The sequence below is a fragment of the Ciconia boyciana genome, chromosome 4, assembly GCF_034638445.1.
Source record: "Ciconia boyciana chromosome 4, ASM3463844v1, whole genome shotgun sequence".
NCBI classification, from domain to species: domain Eukaryota; kingdom Metazoa; phylum Chordata; class Aves; order Ciconiiformes; family Ciconiidae; genus Ciconia; species Ciconia boyciana.
In genome coordinates this window covers 11,913,310-11,925,576 of record NC_132937.1, presented here as the reverse complement: position 1 = coordinate 11,925,576, position 12,267 = coordinate 11,913,310, and the positions used below count along the sequence as shown (strand labels likewise).

Sequence of the window (12,267 nt, the reverse complement as noted above, 5' to 3'; positions counted from 1 at the left end):
GATGGCTAACTGACAGCCTGCCAGATGTATCCTGCAAGTCACTTGTTTAATTCTGGTGTACACAGTGTTGCAGTTAGTGCTTGCAGTGCATGGGAAGGAAACGATCCTTGTACCTTGGGCCCCTGAGAACACAAAACTGTATCTAGTTTAAGCATGTGACCGGTGTGTTAAATTTGTACTCACTGACCTTTAAGATGGGCAAATTTTTAAGGTTCTTTATTGAATTAGGCTGAAGATTTGAGGTGCCTTAATTTATTACTTTTGCCACAGGGATTTTTTTCCTTAGTACAAAATGTGCAAAGTCACACTGCTTGAAGAATTTTTACTTCATCAGCATTAGAGGATACTTGTAAAATAAGTTTATTGAAAACATGGTCAAATGTTGTCTATCCATCACAAATAAATTCTCTTTTATGGCACGTTTCCTTGTCAATATTATCCCTTGCTAAATTTTTTAAAGGAAAGCTTTACAAATTCCCCAACCTTCTCCCAGCTTCCTCCTCTTCTGAAGAATCGAACCTCTGTTCAGACAAACAGCTCCTACTACTTTTATCTTCATTTAAGCATATTCAGCATTGATTAGTTTGCACAATTATTTTTTTTTTTCCTCCAAAGCTTTTGGCTCCTTAGGCATTCAGGAATGTTCTTTAGCAGTTATTTTCATTCTACACAAACCTTGTCAGCTCTATCTAACTGAAATTTTAACTGTGTCTTTTTAGGAAAATGGAAAAATAACCTGTGCATATCTTCAATAAAGAATACAAGCAAAATTATTGTTTTCCTTTTTTTAATTTTATCATGTGATTTTTGGGGGTGGGTTGGTGTGTTTGTTTAAATTTTTTTTTTTTTTCCCCCATTGTTTAAGGAGAGCTAAAAGCTACCCAATATTAAATGCTTTGTTCTTTCTGCTGTTGTAAGGCAATCGAGATATTTCTTTTTGCAGGCAGGAGGGTTCTATGAAAAAGGCTTAATATAAAATTCAAATGAAGATTGATTTCTGCTTAAGGAATTTCTTGCAAATAAAATCCCTAACTACTGATATATATATGATGTTTCTTCTCCACTTGCCCCACCTCTCTCAATTTAGAAATCCTTCTCATGAATAACTTGTGTTGTTTTATACCTTATTTGAAGTCTTGCATTAACACTAAATTTCAGTCTCATTTCTATGTTTGCTAGATTTAATTGTCTCAACTCTACCAAGTGTCCCCCTTGTCCCCCTTTTGCAGGCTTTGCTTCCCTTGCCCTCAGCTTTCTCTGTGAATTAAATACCGTGCTTAGCGAGTGGAATGAGCTGTCTAGTTGCATCCAAGGTTGTGATTCAGTGAGGTGGAGTTTCAGTGGCAATACCATTTTTATATAGCTTCTGCCCCTCAGGCTAGCCCTTCTCCCTCCCCACCCCTGCTCCATTCTGGGACTTTATGGAAAGGTAAAATCTCATTAAACCTAAAGCTTTGATTTGTGACTCAAAACCTTGTATATTCAAGCCATGGTCTGAAGGGAGGAGTTTAGGCTTCAGTCACTTTAGCCTGTGCTGCAGCCAAGAAGGGTAGTCCTGTCTTTGCAAAGAGGCTTATTATTGGAGTCTCTCTTGGGTTATTACTAGTGTTTGTGTAGCCTTGTCAGGTAACCACTCTGGCTGAAAACTAATTCACTTCTTTGATCAGTTTAGTTTTTATTTAAATCACTTTCTTGATCTTGTCATCAGGTGGGGCACAAGTGAGACTGCTGGCACAAGCGATAAGGTGAGAACAAGAAGAGGGTAGAACTAGTTCTTTGGGCAGTAGTATGGATTTATAACCAGATAATGGTGGCCTTGGTCACACAGCTGACTTAAAAGATTGCTAGCTACAATGATTTTCACTTCAAGCGTTAAATCAGGTGGATCTTTGCTGATTATTTTTTGCAGTTTCTAAGACACAACTTCAGAAGTGATCAAGATGCATTAAATCTATGCTCGAATGCCATAGAGAGACAAATGAGACTGAGAAACTGGCAGACAAGGACTTGATGAATGTTAGTGAAACTTCTGAAAGTCAATATGACGTATCTTATGTTGCAACATCCTTGTAAATTTGGCTTCAGAGTATGTAATAATTGCATCATTTTGGAGTTCTATCTACTAGTATCACTTTTAGAAACAAATAAATGAGTGTTGAGGTTTATGTATAAATAAAGTAATTTCTAAGACTAGTGGTTAGAGAAGATAGAAAATGGTACTCTATGCTGCCTTACAGTCTTAGAAAGCAAACCCAATAATTACAGTTCTTAAAAGAAATCCCAACAAATCCTTGGCGGATTAACTTCAGTATTTTATAGCTGACAATTCTGAGTGATTAATGCATGAGTGAATTTTTGTATTAAAACTAAATAACGAAGTTTACTTAAAAATCAATGCAAGGGGTGCTTCATCTTTAGCATTGCTTAATTGCAAAGCTGCATTGTGGAAAATTAAAATTAAATATTCTGTATAATTGAAATGTCCTCAGCAGTTGGATACAAGGCAAATCTAGTACATGATAAATCAAAAAATAAAGAAATATTCTTTGCAGTAAGGCTAAGGACCATCATCTCTGAAGAACCAGGATCTTAGCTTCTTTCTCTACCTTAGCTCATCTATTAAAGAGAGAGGAAAAAATACCCCCTTGCGGATGCTTAATCTTCTGTGATGATTCAATTCACAAGATCCCCAACCCACTCAATTTCCCACTCTTGTGCTGTTATGACTCTGGAGAGAGTTAACCAAGAAGCATTAGTCAATAAATCCTCCTTCAAGAGCAGATCCATGAGCATAGGAGAGAGGTGGCTGGGCTTCCCCTGTTGCCTGTCTGCATGTGCTGGGAAGGAGAGGGGAAGAGAAATACTGTGGAAGTGTGAACCAAAATACTTTTGTTTGAGGGGAAGGGTAATCAGAAGAATCTGTGCAGTGAATATGCAATGTAGCAGAGAAGTGAGAAGAAACAGTGCTGTATGCCTGGCTGCAGAGAACGGTAAACTTGGAAACAAAATCACTGTGTATTGTGGCTTCCCAAGAGCTTATGGAGCCCTGACTGAGTTGAATGGGAGAGTCTATGCTCCTTACAGCTCTTTCCTCTAAATGCCTGTGTATTTAGGCTCATACTGTCATGGTGGATTATATTCAGACTAGCTTCTTAAACTTCTTTGCAGTGGTACAAAAAAAGTATCTTAACCCCAAATAAGCAAGAAAAGCTGTTTTCTAAACTTTTTTTTTTAAATCTTACTTTAAAAATGCTTTTAAGCGTGGGATATATCTCTTCAGCGAGGTGTGTGTGTGTTTGTTTCAATAAAACAGGTCAAAAGGATGATTTCACATCTTACCTGTTAAAGTGAGATGGTGAGTAGTAGGTTACCAACTGCAGCAGGCTGGAATGATCCAGTGTAACTAAGGTTACTGTGAAACAAATCATATGGGACACATCAAAGAAACTAAAATACTGCTGGAATGTCATTTTTAAAAATAAGTAAATATAAATAAGTTGGGTGTTTTTAGGCTAATTATTAAAGGAATATCTGAAGGGTGGCCATTAATAGCCACAGTCTAGCAGCTTAAAAACCCAACTTAAAGTATGTTCCTGTATAATTAAAGAAGAGAAACTTCCAAAAATTTAGTCTCTTGATATAAAACTGGAAGATATGCAATAACATTATATGTGGTTAATAAAGGTTTTGAGTGATGCTATGGTGCAAGCTTGTAAATCAGAAAGATAAATATGCATTGTTGTGTGTTTAGTTTCAAATATGGATTGTCTGGATTAAAATGTAGTTGTGTTCTTAAAACCAAATATCTGAGATTTATGGTTGGAGTGATCTCCAGCTTCCAAAAGTGGAGATCTGGACAGTATCTCAAGAGACCATTTAATCTTGATGCAGTAACAGAAAATCAGGTGTCCTGGTTTCGGCTGGGATGGAGTTAATTTTCTTCCTAGTAGCTGGTATAGTGCTGTGTTTTGGATTTTAGTATGAGAATAATATTGATAACACGCTGATGTTTTAGTTGTTGCTAAGTAATGTTTGCACTAGTCAAGGACTTTTCAGCTTCCCATGCTCTGCCAGGTGCACAAGAAACTGAGAGGGGCCACAGCCAGGATAGTTGATCCAAACTGGCCAAAGGGCTATTCCATACCATATGATGTCATGCTCAGTATATAAACTGGGGGGAGTTGGCCGGGGGGTAGCGATCGCTGCTCAGGGACTGGCTGGGTGTTGGTCGGCAGGTGGTGAGCGGTTGTATCACTTGTTTTATTGTTTTTCCCTGGGTTTTGTTCCTCTCTCTCTCTCTCTCTCTTATTTTCCTTTTCATTACAACTTTTCCTTACGTTACATCCTTTTCATTACAACAACTCGTTGTTTTTCAGTTGTTAAACTGTTCTTATCTCAGCCCATGAGTTTTCTTACTTGTGCTTTTCCGATTCTCTCCCCATCCCACGGGGGGGGGAGGGTGAGTGAGTGGCTGCATGGTGCTTAGTTGCTGACTGGGGTTAAACCATGACATCAGGTTTCTCTGGTCCTTATGGATGGTCCTTCCATCCTGTCCTCCCTGGCAGATGTTTAGTCTTAAAATTCTCCACTGAATGCAATTCAGCAACCTCCCTGGATGTTTAATTTGCCTGTTGTAGTTTTTGACAATACATCCTGCATCTTATGTATATCCAGAATAAGCTGGTATCTTTTATTTTTCCCAAAGTAGACACCTTAAACTACTGTTTGATACCCTCTTTGTAAAAATATCTTACATACTTCTTTTTAGGTCTAAACAAACGTTGTTCTTTTTAGCCTGGCATTGCGGACTGGTTCATTCTTGCTGATTTTTATTAAAATCTTAGTTTCTGTGCTTTATAGACACCATCTAAATTGGACATAGTATTCCAGCTATGACCTGTTAGGTATTCACAAAGATCTCTCCAGCAATTTCCTGTTAATACAGCTTAGAATGAAATTCTTATTTTGTCAAAAGACTTGGCTTTTATTGATTTTCATTTGGTTCGTAGTCTACTGCTAGAATTACTAGATGGGTTTTCTGCCATTCTGAACTATATAGTCATTTATTATATCTTTTATATGTCATCTGTTTTCTCATCCTGATTATACTACTTTGCATTTCTTTTTAATTTCATCTCATTGACTTTGTACACATCTCCAGTTTGGGATCATCTTGCCAGTATTGAAGCTGTCTTACCATTGCAACTCATTTCAGTGTCATCTACAGACCCTATGAAAACGTATTGTACTCCTCTATTGTTTGTAGTAAGGATTATTAGAACTACAGAACAGAACTGAACTTGGGATATATTTCAGTAAGACACTTAAAGCTTTTCCAGGATACCTTTCTGACTACTGTGAAGCTTTACTAAAAATAAGATCTTTCACCTGCTGCTTCTCTTGTATATGTGGAATTGTTTTGATGTGTTAGTTTTTCTGTCAATTGCCTGTTATCTTTTTACCTGATGCTTATAAAGTGCTAACTTGTAAAACTATTTAAATTGCCAGATTTAATCATTATTTTCATAAATAGCTTTGAAGCAGTAGTAATTCTTCTTTTCCTAAAGAAAGATAGAATTTTGTTGTTTTTGTTTTTATTCAAACATATTGACTTGGGCTAGTTAAATCTGTATGTTTTAGTTTGGTGCTCTTGTTTTTTCTAACCAGAAAAAATTGTATTTGTACATGGTTTATATAACTACTTATACTGGTAAACAAGCAGTTACTCAAATTCTTAAATTTTATTATGTTACTGTGAATGACTTTTTTTTTTTTCTTTTCCTCTCTCCTGTGCTCTCTTGGGGGAAGAACTCAAATAATTTTAGAAGTTATTAAATAACAAACTTAAGTGATATTGCATTTATTATTGCATATTAAGGGATTTATTGGTACGTACGTATTTTGCCTAATACGTGTATTTTAACTGTTAGTGAATGGAACATAGTGTTGCTGGTCAACACGTTCTTCAGAGCTGTAAAACTTATAGATGTTGTCTTGAACCTATTTTTATCCATCAATATATGGAAGAAGAAAACCAGTTTTCCTGCTTTTTCGCTTTCTAATTGATTTCTCAGTTTCATGTGGCCTAATTGTTTAACTGCAGTTTTCTGAATAAATTGACTTGAAGCAGTAAAATTGACTGCCATCACAGAGCAATTTAACACTGTAGTATACTTTGTTTTGGGGAGGAAGCGAAGGACCTGGCCAGGTTAGTGGATTATCTTCCTTAAAAAATTAGGTATTAAGCATGTTATTAATACTATAGTCAATTAAGGTTAATTTAGGCTATAGATAACTTAATTACAAAGCTACGTTAAGACTTAAAATCCTAAATAGTTTTATTTTAACAACTAGGTATTTTTTAAACTTGCATATTCTTAGAGAAGATTCCTCACTCCTTAAAACTTTCCTTGGTTCTGATAACAGGTAGAATTTTTCCAGTTTTTATTGTTGGATGTTTATGATATATGAATTAAGTCAAAATACTGACTGCATTTTATTCTGTCCTAGGTGATTTGCAAGTCAGATGCTCCTACAGGGGATGTTCTGCTTGATGAAGCTCTGAAACACATAAAAGAGACCCAACCTCCTGAAACAGTACAAAATTGGATTGAACTGCTTAGTGGTAATCCTTGAACATAATATATTTGCTTCCCCCCCCATAAAGCTAATTATCTGGCATCACTAGAGATTATATTGTAAGATTTTGGGGGAGAAAGTATGCAAAAAAGTTAATTAGTCTGTCCTCTAGAGTAGTCTCTTGTTGATTGTAGCCTTTAATCAAATATAAGTAACTGTTGCTTTTGACTTAACTTGGTACAGAAAGGATCTAGATGGAAGTGTCAGAGGACATCTCTACTCTGTGGAAGAGGTGTCTTCCGCTGACTCTGAAGTAAATCAGGACTGCACCCTGGAGATACAACTGCCTTTCTCTGTAATTAGAAATGAGGGTTAGTGGAAGTTTGGATATAGCCATATGGATTCAGTATTCAGATCTTTTGATAAAGAAAGGAGATAAGGAGCTCACTGTTCAGATGTAAAAAATTGAGGGTGATTTGGCCATTAATCATAAAGAAACAATAAAGAGTCAGGAGTTCTTTCTATTTTTCCATTAACTGGAGAAATATAACAAATATTTTCAAATATTAGATACTTCTAGTTGTTCAAAACAAAGTCTTCAAGATGAGTACTTTGCACACAGCTCTTCCTGTAAAGCTAATAAATTGTTGCCAAAAAAATGAAATGTCAATTAGATTTCATCTTTACAATTGCAGTTAACGCTCTTCATATACCTCGCCAACATTTGTATTCTCAGGCTGCATAAATTAAACTGAAATTAACAGTGACCTCCTTTTAACATGTAGTACTTTTATTGGTTGGTTGGTTTGTTTCTTTCTTTTTTCTGTAGCCAAAATTCATCTCTAAGGTTTGTCTGTTTTTACAAAACACACAAAATGCATCTTCCCTGGAGTAGATCAGAGCTGTACTTAGTTGTGCAAACAGTGCAGGAAAAAACCCACTGTTTTGTCAACATTGTTGACTTTGGGAGGTAGGGGGTAATGATACTTGAAGTTTTCTATCTAAATCTATTTGTTACTTGTAACAACAGATAAGTAAGAGTTTCAAAAATGAGCAAAATCTCTCCAGCTTTCTCTGCCTTCTTGTTTGCATTATGTTCTTCCCATTCGTCCTGCACCACCTGAAGCAGCCTTCCTTGCATACTCGCATACAGTTCATACTCGGTGCCCTTGCCATCCCTCCCCTCTTGCTCCTTGACTGTCAGGCAGAGGGGGGGAGAGAGGAGAACAAAGCAGCCCTTGTCAGTAGGGGGCATGGCTGCTGCGTAGCCTTGCAGTTTAGTTCTTGTTCAGCTCCCTTTCACTTTTACAGCCTGCAAAACCAATTCATTTTTCTTGTCCCAAATAATTTGTGCTGACATTTCACCTTCTCTCACAGTGCGGAGCACATCAAGTTAGTACTGATTCAAAAAGGTCAACTAATGAATGAACAATGTTGTAGGTTTTCCTTGAGCTAAGCTAAGGTTTTCCTGACCCTGCTAAGCTTTGGCTCTGGGAAGATAGTTATTGTCAGTGCTGTGGCTGAGACTTAGATCAATCATTTTTACTTACACATGGGTATTTAATTACTAGTTCTTGGATGGTATTAGGGTTCTTTGCATTTCCCATGGTTTAGAGAACTGCCCTTTGAAGAAAAATATTTTGATGTTTTGTTTTTGGGTTTTGATAAACTCTTTTAGAATTTTACTTTAGGGCCTGATCCTGGAAAATAGCTACTCTATCCATAATTATCAGTGATACAAAGAATGCTGCTTGAAGTTAGTGTTCAAAGCTATAATGGAAATATTTATATGGACATTTAAGGCGATGTTTGCCAGGCTGATCTTGTTTAGATCAGATAGCCTCTAAGGGAAGCAAGTATAGGGAACACAGAAGTTTGGATCAAAATGTCAGGTCTTCCTGTAGATGTAACAAATATCTGTCTGTGTTTGAACAAGCAAGTGCCTGTGTAATTGAGGAGTTTGGTCACAAGGTGTCACCACAGTACTGGTTTTTATTATCGTATAGCCACATCCACCTAACAAATTTAGAAACATCTAGGAAATTACCTTTGCCCTTTGAAAATCACCTTTGAAACACTGTAAGGAGACGAGATGGTTTTTGTTTTGGTTTTTGTGTGTGTGTGTGCATGTGTGTGTGATAGCTTGCTTCGTGGTCAAGCTGGGGAATCACATTCAATGAGAATGTGATTCCTACAGGGACTTGTGGAGTTCAGGCCCAGATGGGTTCTCTACCTTTCACTATGCAGTTGGTGTCACCTCATTTGTTTACTTGTCTGTTACTTGGTTGTTACAGTGTACATCACCTTCCATCACAATGGGAGAAACAGAAAGTAATCTGTGTAGTAGTAGTATTTGTTAACCAATGATTTTTTTTAAAAAGCTTTCTGATATAGAAATTCTCACATAATTTATGGGAAAACCCCCATCTATGTAAGAAATACTTTATGCTGTTTCTTCCTTCGCCTCTTAAAATGCATAGGCTCTTTTATATCAGGAGGGGATTTTAATACTTACAATAAATACTTAGGTAGACTGGACCTAAAATTTTAGCTTGTTAAGTAAACTCTTAAGCAAAGATGGATTTCTCAGTGCTTATAACTTTAGCTTTCTCAGTAGCTGTTGATGCTGATTTTGTGCTTTTAAAATTCCCTTCTCAGAGTGTGTGAGTGTGTGCGCTTAGAAGTGCCCAGTTCTCCTGCCTTAACAAAAAACCATTAGAAATAATTTTTATAGAAACATCAAAGCCCCTGCCCAACATGTGCACGTGTGTAATGCACACACCCACGCTCACACAGTGCATGTCACTGTTTCATCTGGTGGGGGCAGGAAGGGAGAGAAGAATATAAACCTGAAGAAACAGAGAAATGAGGGAGACATATAGGATAGGTGTGCATTAGCTTGTCTCTATGGCAGAAAGAATGGCAATGACACTTCTTCCAGCTTCTGAATTGATAAAAAGCTGGAAGTAGACAAACGGACAAGATTGGAGGAGATGCTTATTTTTGGTTTTATTAACTCTTTCTTCATGACTGTGTGGTGGTTTGTTTGGTGGTTTGTTGGGGGGGGGGGGGGGTGCGGTTTTTTCTTTTTTTTTTTTTCTTCAGTACAAGAGTGCTTATTTGTCATATCCCTAATCAAGACATGGCTTAGCTAGCATTTCGTCCAAACTTTAAATGTACACTGAAACTCCTCAAAGAGGCTCTCGTGGTCTCTGTCTCTATGCATATATCTGGGTAGGTCGGAGATCAGAGAAATGCTGACATGAGCACAATATCTTAGTGTAATAGTCAGCTATATGAATTTGACAGCTCATTCTGCGGGGGGGGGGGGAAATAACTGTAATAGTACAGCTTAAATTTTGCCTGACTCTTGGCTTTTTTGCTTGTTTTTTTAGGTGAAACATGGAACCCATTGAAGTTGCACTACCAATTGCGAAATGTCCGTGAACGGTTAGCTAAAAATCTAGTGGAAAAAGGTGTACTGACAACAGAGAAACAGAACTTCCTTCTTTTTGACATGACTACACACCCTCTCACCAACAACAATATCAAACAGCGCCTCATCAAGAAGGTTCAAGAAGCAGTTCTTGACAAATGGGTGAATGACCCTCACCGCATGGACAAGCGCTTACTGGCACTCGTTTATTTAGCCCATGCTTCAGATGTTCTGGAGAACGCTTTTGCCCCCCTTTTGGATGAGCAGTATGATTTAGCCACAAAGAGAGTGCGGCAGCTTCTGGATTTAGACCCTGAAGTTGAATGTATGAAAGCCAACACGAATGAGGTTCTGTGGGCTGTTGTAGCAGCTTTCACAAAATAACTGCGTTCAGACTGAAGTGTTCTCTCTTCTTTCATGTAAACCAGTTGTTTCTCTTCTATTGACTATTCATGTTTTCTGTAATTTGTACCTTCTCACATGATGAATCAGCTCTTGTTTAATGGGAATTATAAGTAGTGTGTTCCCTCCTTCTCTGTGTATCTGTATACAGGATTCTGCTGGTACAAGAGACCTTCCTGTTTAAAAACAACAGAAAAAGGTTTTACTGCCATATTGGCATTCTATTTCCTATTCAGTTTGAGTTATCTGAAATACTTTGTTTAATCTATTTTTCATCTTACTGTTATTGAAGTGATTTAACATGGAAAGTACCTCAAGGAGGAAATGTGCATGCAGTTGGATCACTAGTCTCAGCTGACACAGATGTGTACATACATCAATACTTCTGCAGTACAATTCATAACAGATCAAAAAAGGGCCTTTTAAAATCACCAAAGCTCCATGTTGAAGTGTCTGTCAGGACATTTTATACACAGATATTGTTTCAATTATATCTAACAAAATTACTTTAAAAGCAGAAATGCCATTAAGCAGCTTCGTCAATAGTTCCTGTAAAATGCCCCATAAATTTTACTTTTCATGCAAGTCTCTTGTGTACTTATGTTTTCATTAGAACGATAGCTGAGTTGTAAGGCTAATGTAGAAAGGTCCAATTGTTTCATAAACCAGTTTTGGGATGGGATACATTCCGTTATATTGTATATATAGTTCAAATTGTATATTAACAATTGCCCCATCTTAGTATTTTGCAAGATCTATTTAGTTGTACACCTGGTGCCCCTTATTTGCTATCAGCCATTGACATTTGATGGAAAGAAAGGCCTCCTATAAAGAGCATGTAGGTGAAAGCTGTTTGTTTCCAGTGTCTACAGAGTTTGCCATCCAGGTATTCTCAGTCTATGCATTGCCTTTGATAATTAGCGTATAGAAAGAGACCACTTTCTATCATCGTTTGTACTTTTTTCTTCCCCCCCCCATATGGAAGAGGCTTGTGACCAGTACAGTTCTTGAGTACACTTTTAAATTTTGTTTGTACACAAATTAATGTTTGCCTCTTAAACCTCGTAATCTATTTTACACTTTAAAAACAAAAAGTCAGTCCTAGCAGGTGTTGCATGTAAACGGTTAGCAAGTAATGACTGCAGTTCAGATGATTAAAATTTCTGTAATGGGACGCTCTGCTATATTCTAATTTTTTATATACAATTATGCTGATTAGCACACTATTGTAAAAAAAAATATATAAAACTTTGGCTTTTTAAAATTTATTGTCTCTTTGCCACTGCTTGTTATCTCCCATTGGTTTCACAGTGTAAATATTATGCATTGAACAAATTAAGCATTGATTTCCCCCCCCCCCAACAGTGAAGATTTATAGTGGAGCTTACAGGTGTTTAGAAACTTTTTTTGGTTAATATTCAGAGCAAGAATACTAGATGGTATATAACTGTAGAGTTGAAATTTAAGGGATCCCTTAATCTGTATACTAGCTTTTTACCTATAGTAAATAAACTATGATCTTAAAAGTGCCTGAAACAGAGCAAGCATGTAATTTTTATTTTTTGTTGCTAATTAGAAAGGTTTTATTGCTTAACTGAAAGCTTTAGTTAGTATCCTTCTTATTAGAAAGGGAGAGTTTATATTAAGTAGATCAAACTGACCTAATCAGCGGTGTCGCTCAGAACTGCAGGATTCATGGCTGAAACAGACTGAGTTAGCTTGTGAGTGTGCAGCTGTGCCTGCCACGGGTAGACCTCTTCTATCTTGAGCACAACTCTACAGCCTCATCTGTGACTGGACTTCCAATTTTGCACTTCATTTTAAATCATTTAGATGCTTAAGTAGTTGAC

The 12,267-nt window shown here is 37.0% G+C and overlaps 1 protein-coding gene across 2 annotated transcripts in view; it reads left to right on the top strand.

The window, feature by feature from the left end:
- Nucleotides 1-11,957, top strand: part of GOLPH3 (golgi phosphoprotein 3) — a 36,923-nt gene extending 24,966 nt beyond the window's left edge. For both annotated transcript variants that reach the window (XM_072859637.1, XM_072859636.1), the window contains exons 3-4: nucleotides 6,511-6,625; nucleotides 9,975-11,957. In XM_072859637.1, coding sequence (XP_072715738.1) covers nucleotides 6,511-6,625; nucleotides 9,975-10,399 — 540 coding nt within the window. In that variant the 3' untranslated portion in view covers nucleotides 10,400-11,957. The remainder of the gene's footprint in view (nucleotides 1-6,510; nucleotides 6,626-9,974) is intronic.
- The last annotated feature ends 310 nt before the right edge of the window (nucleotides 11,958-12,267 follow it).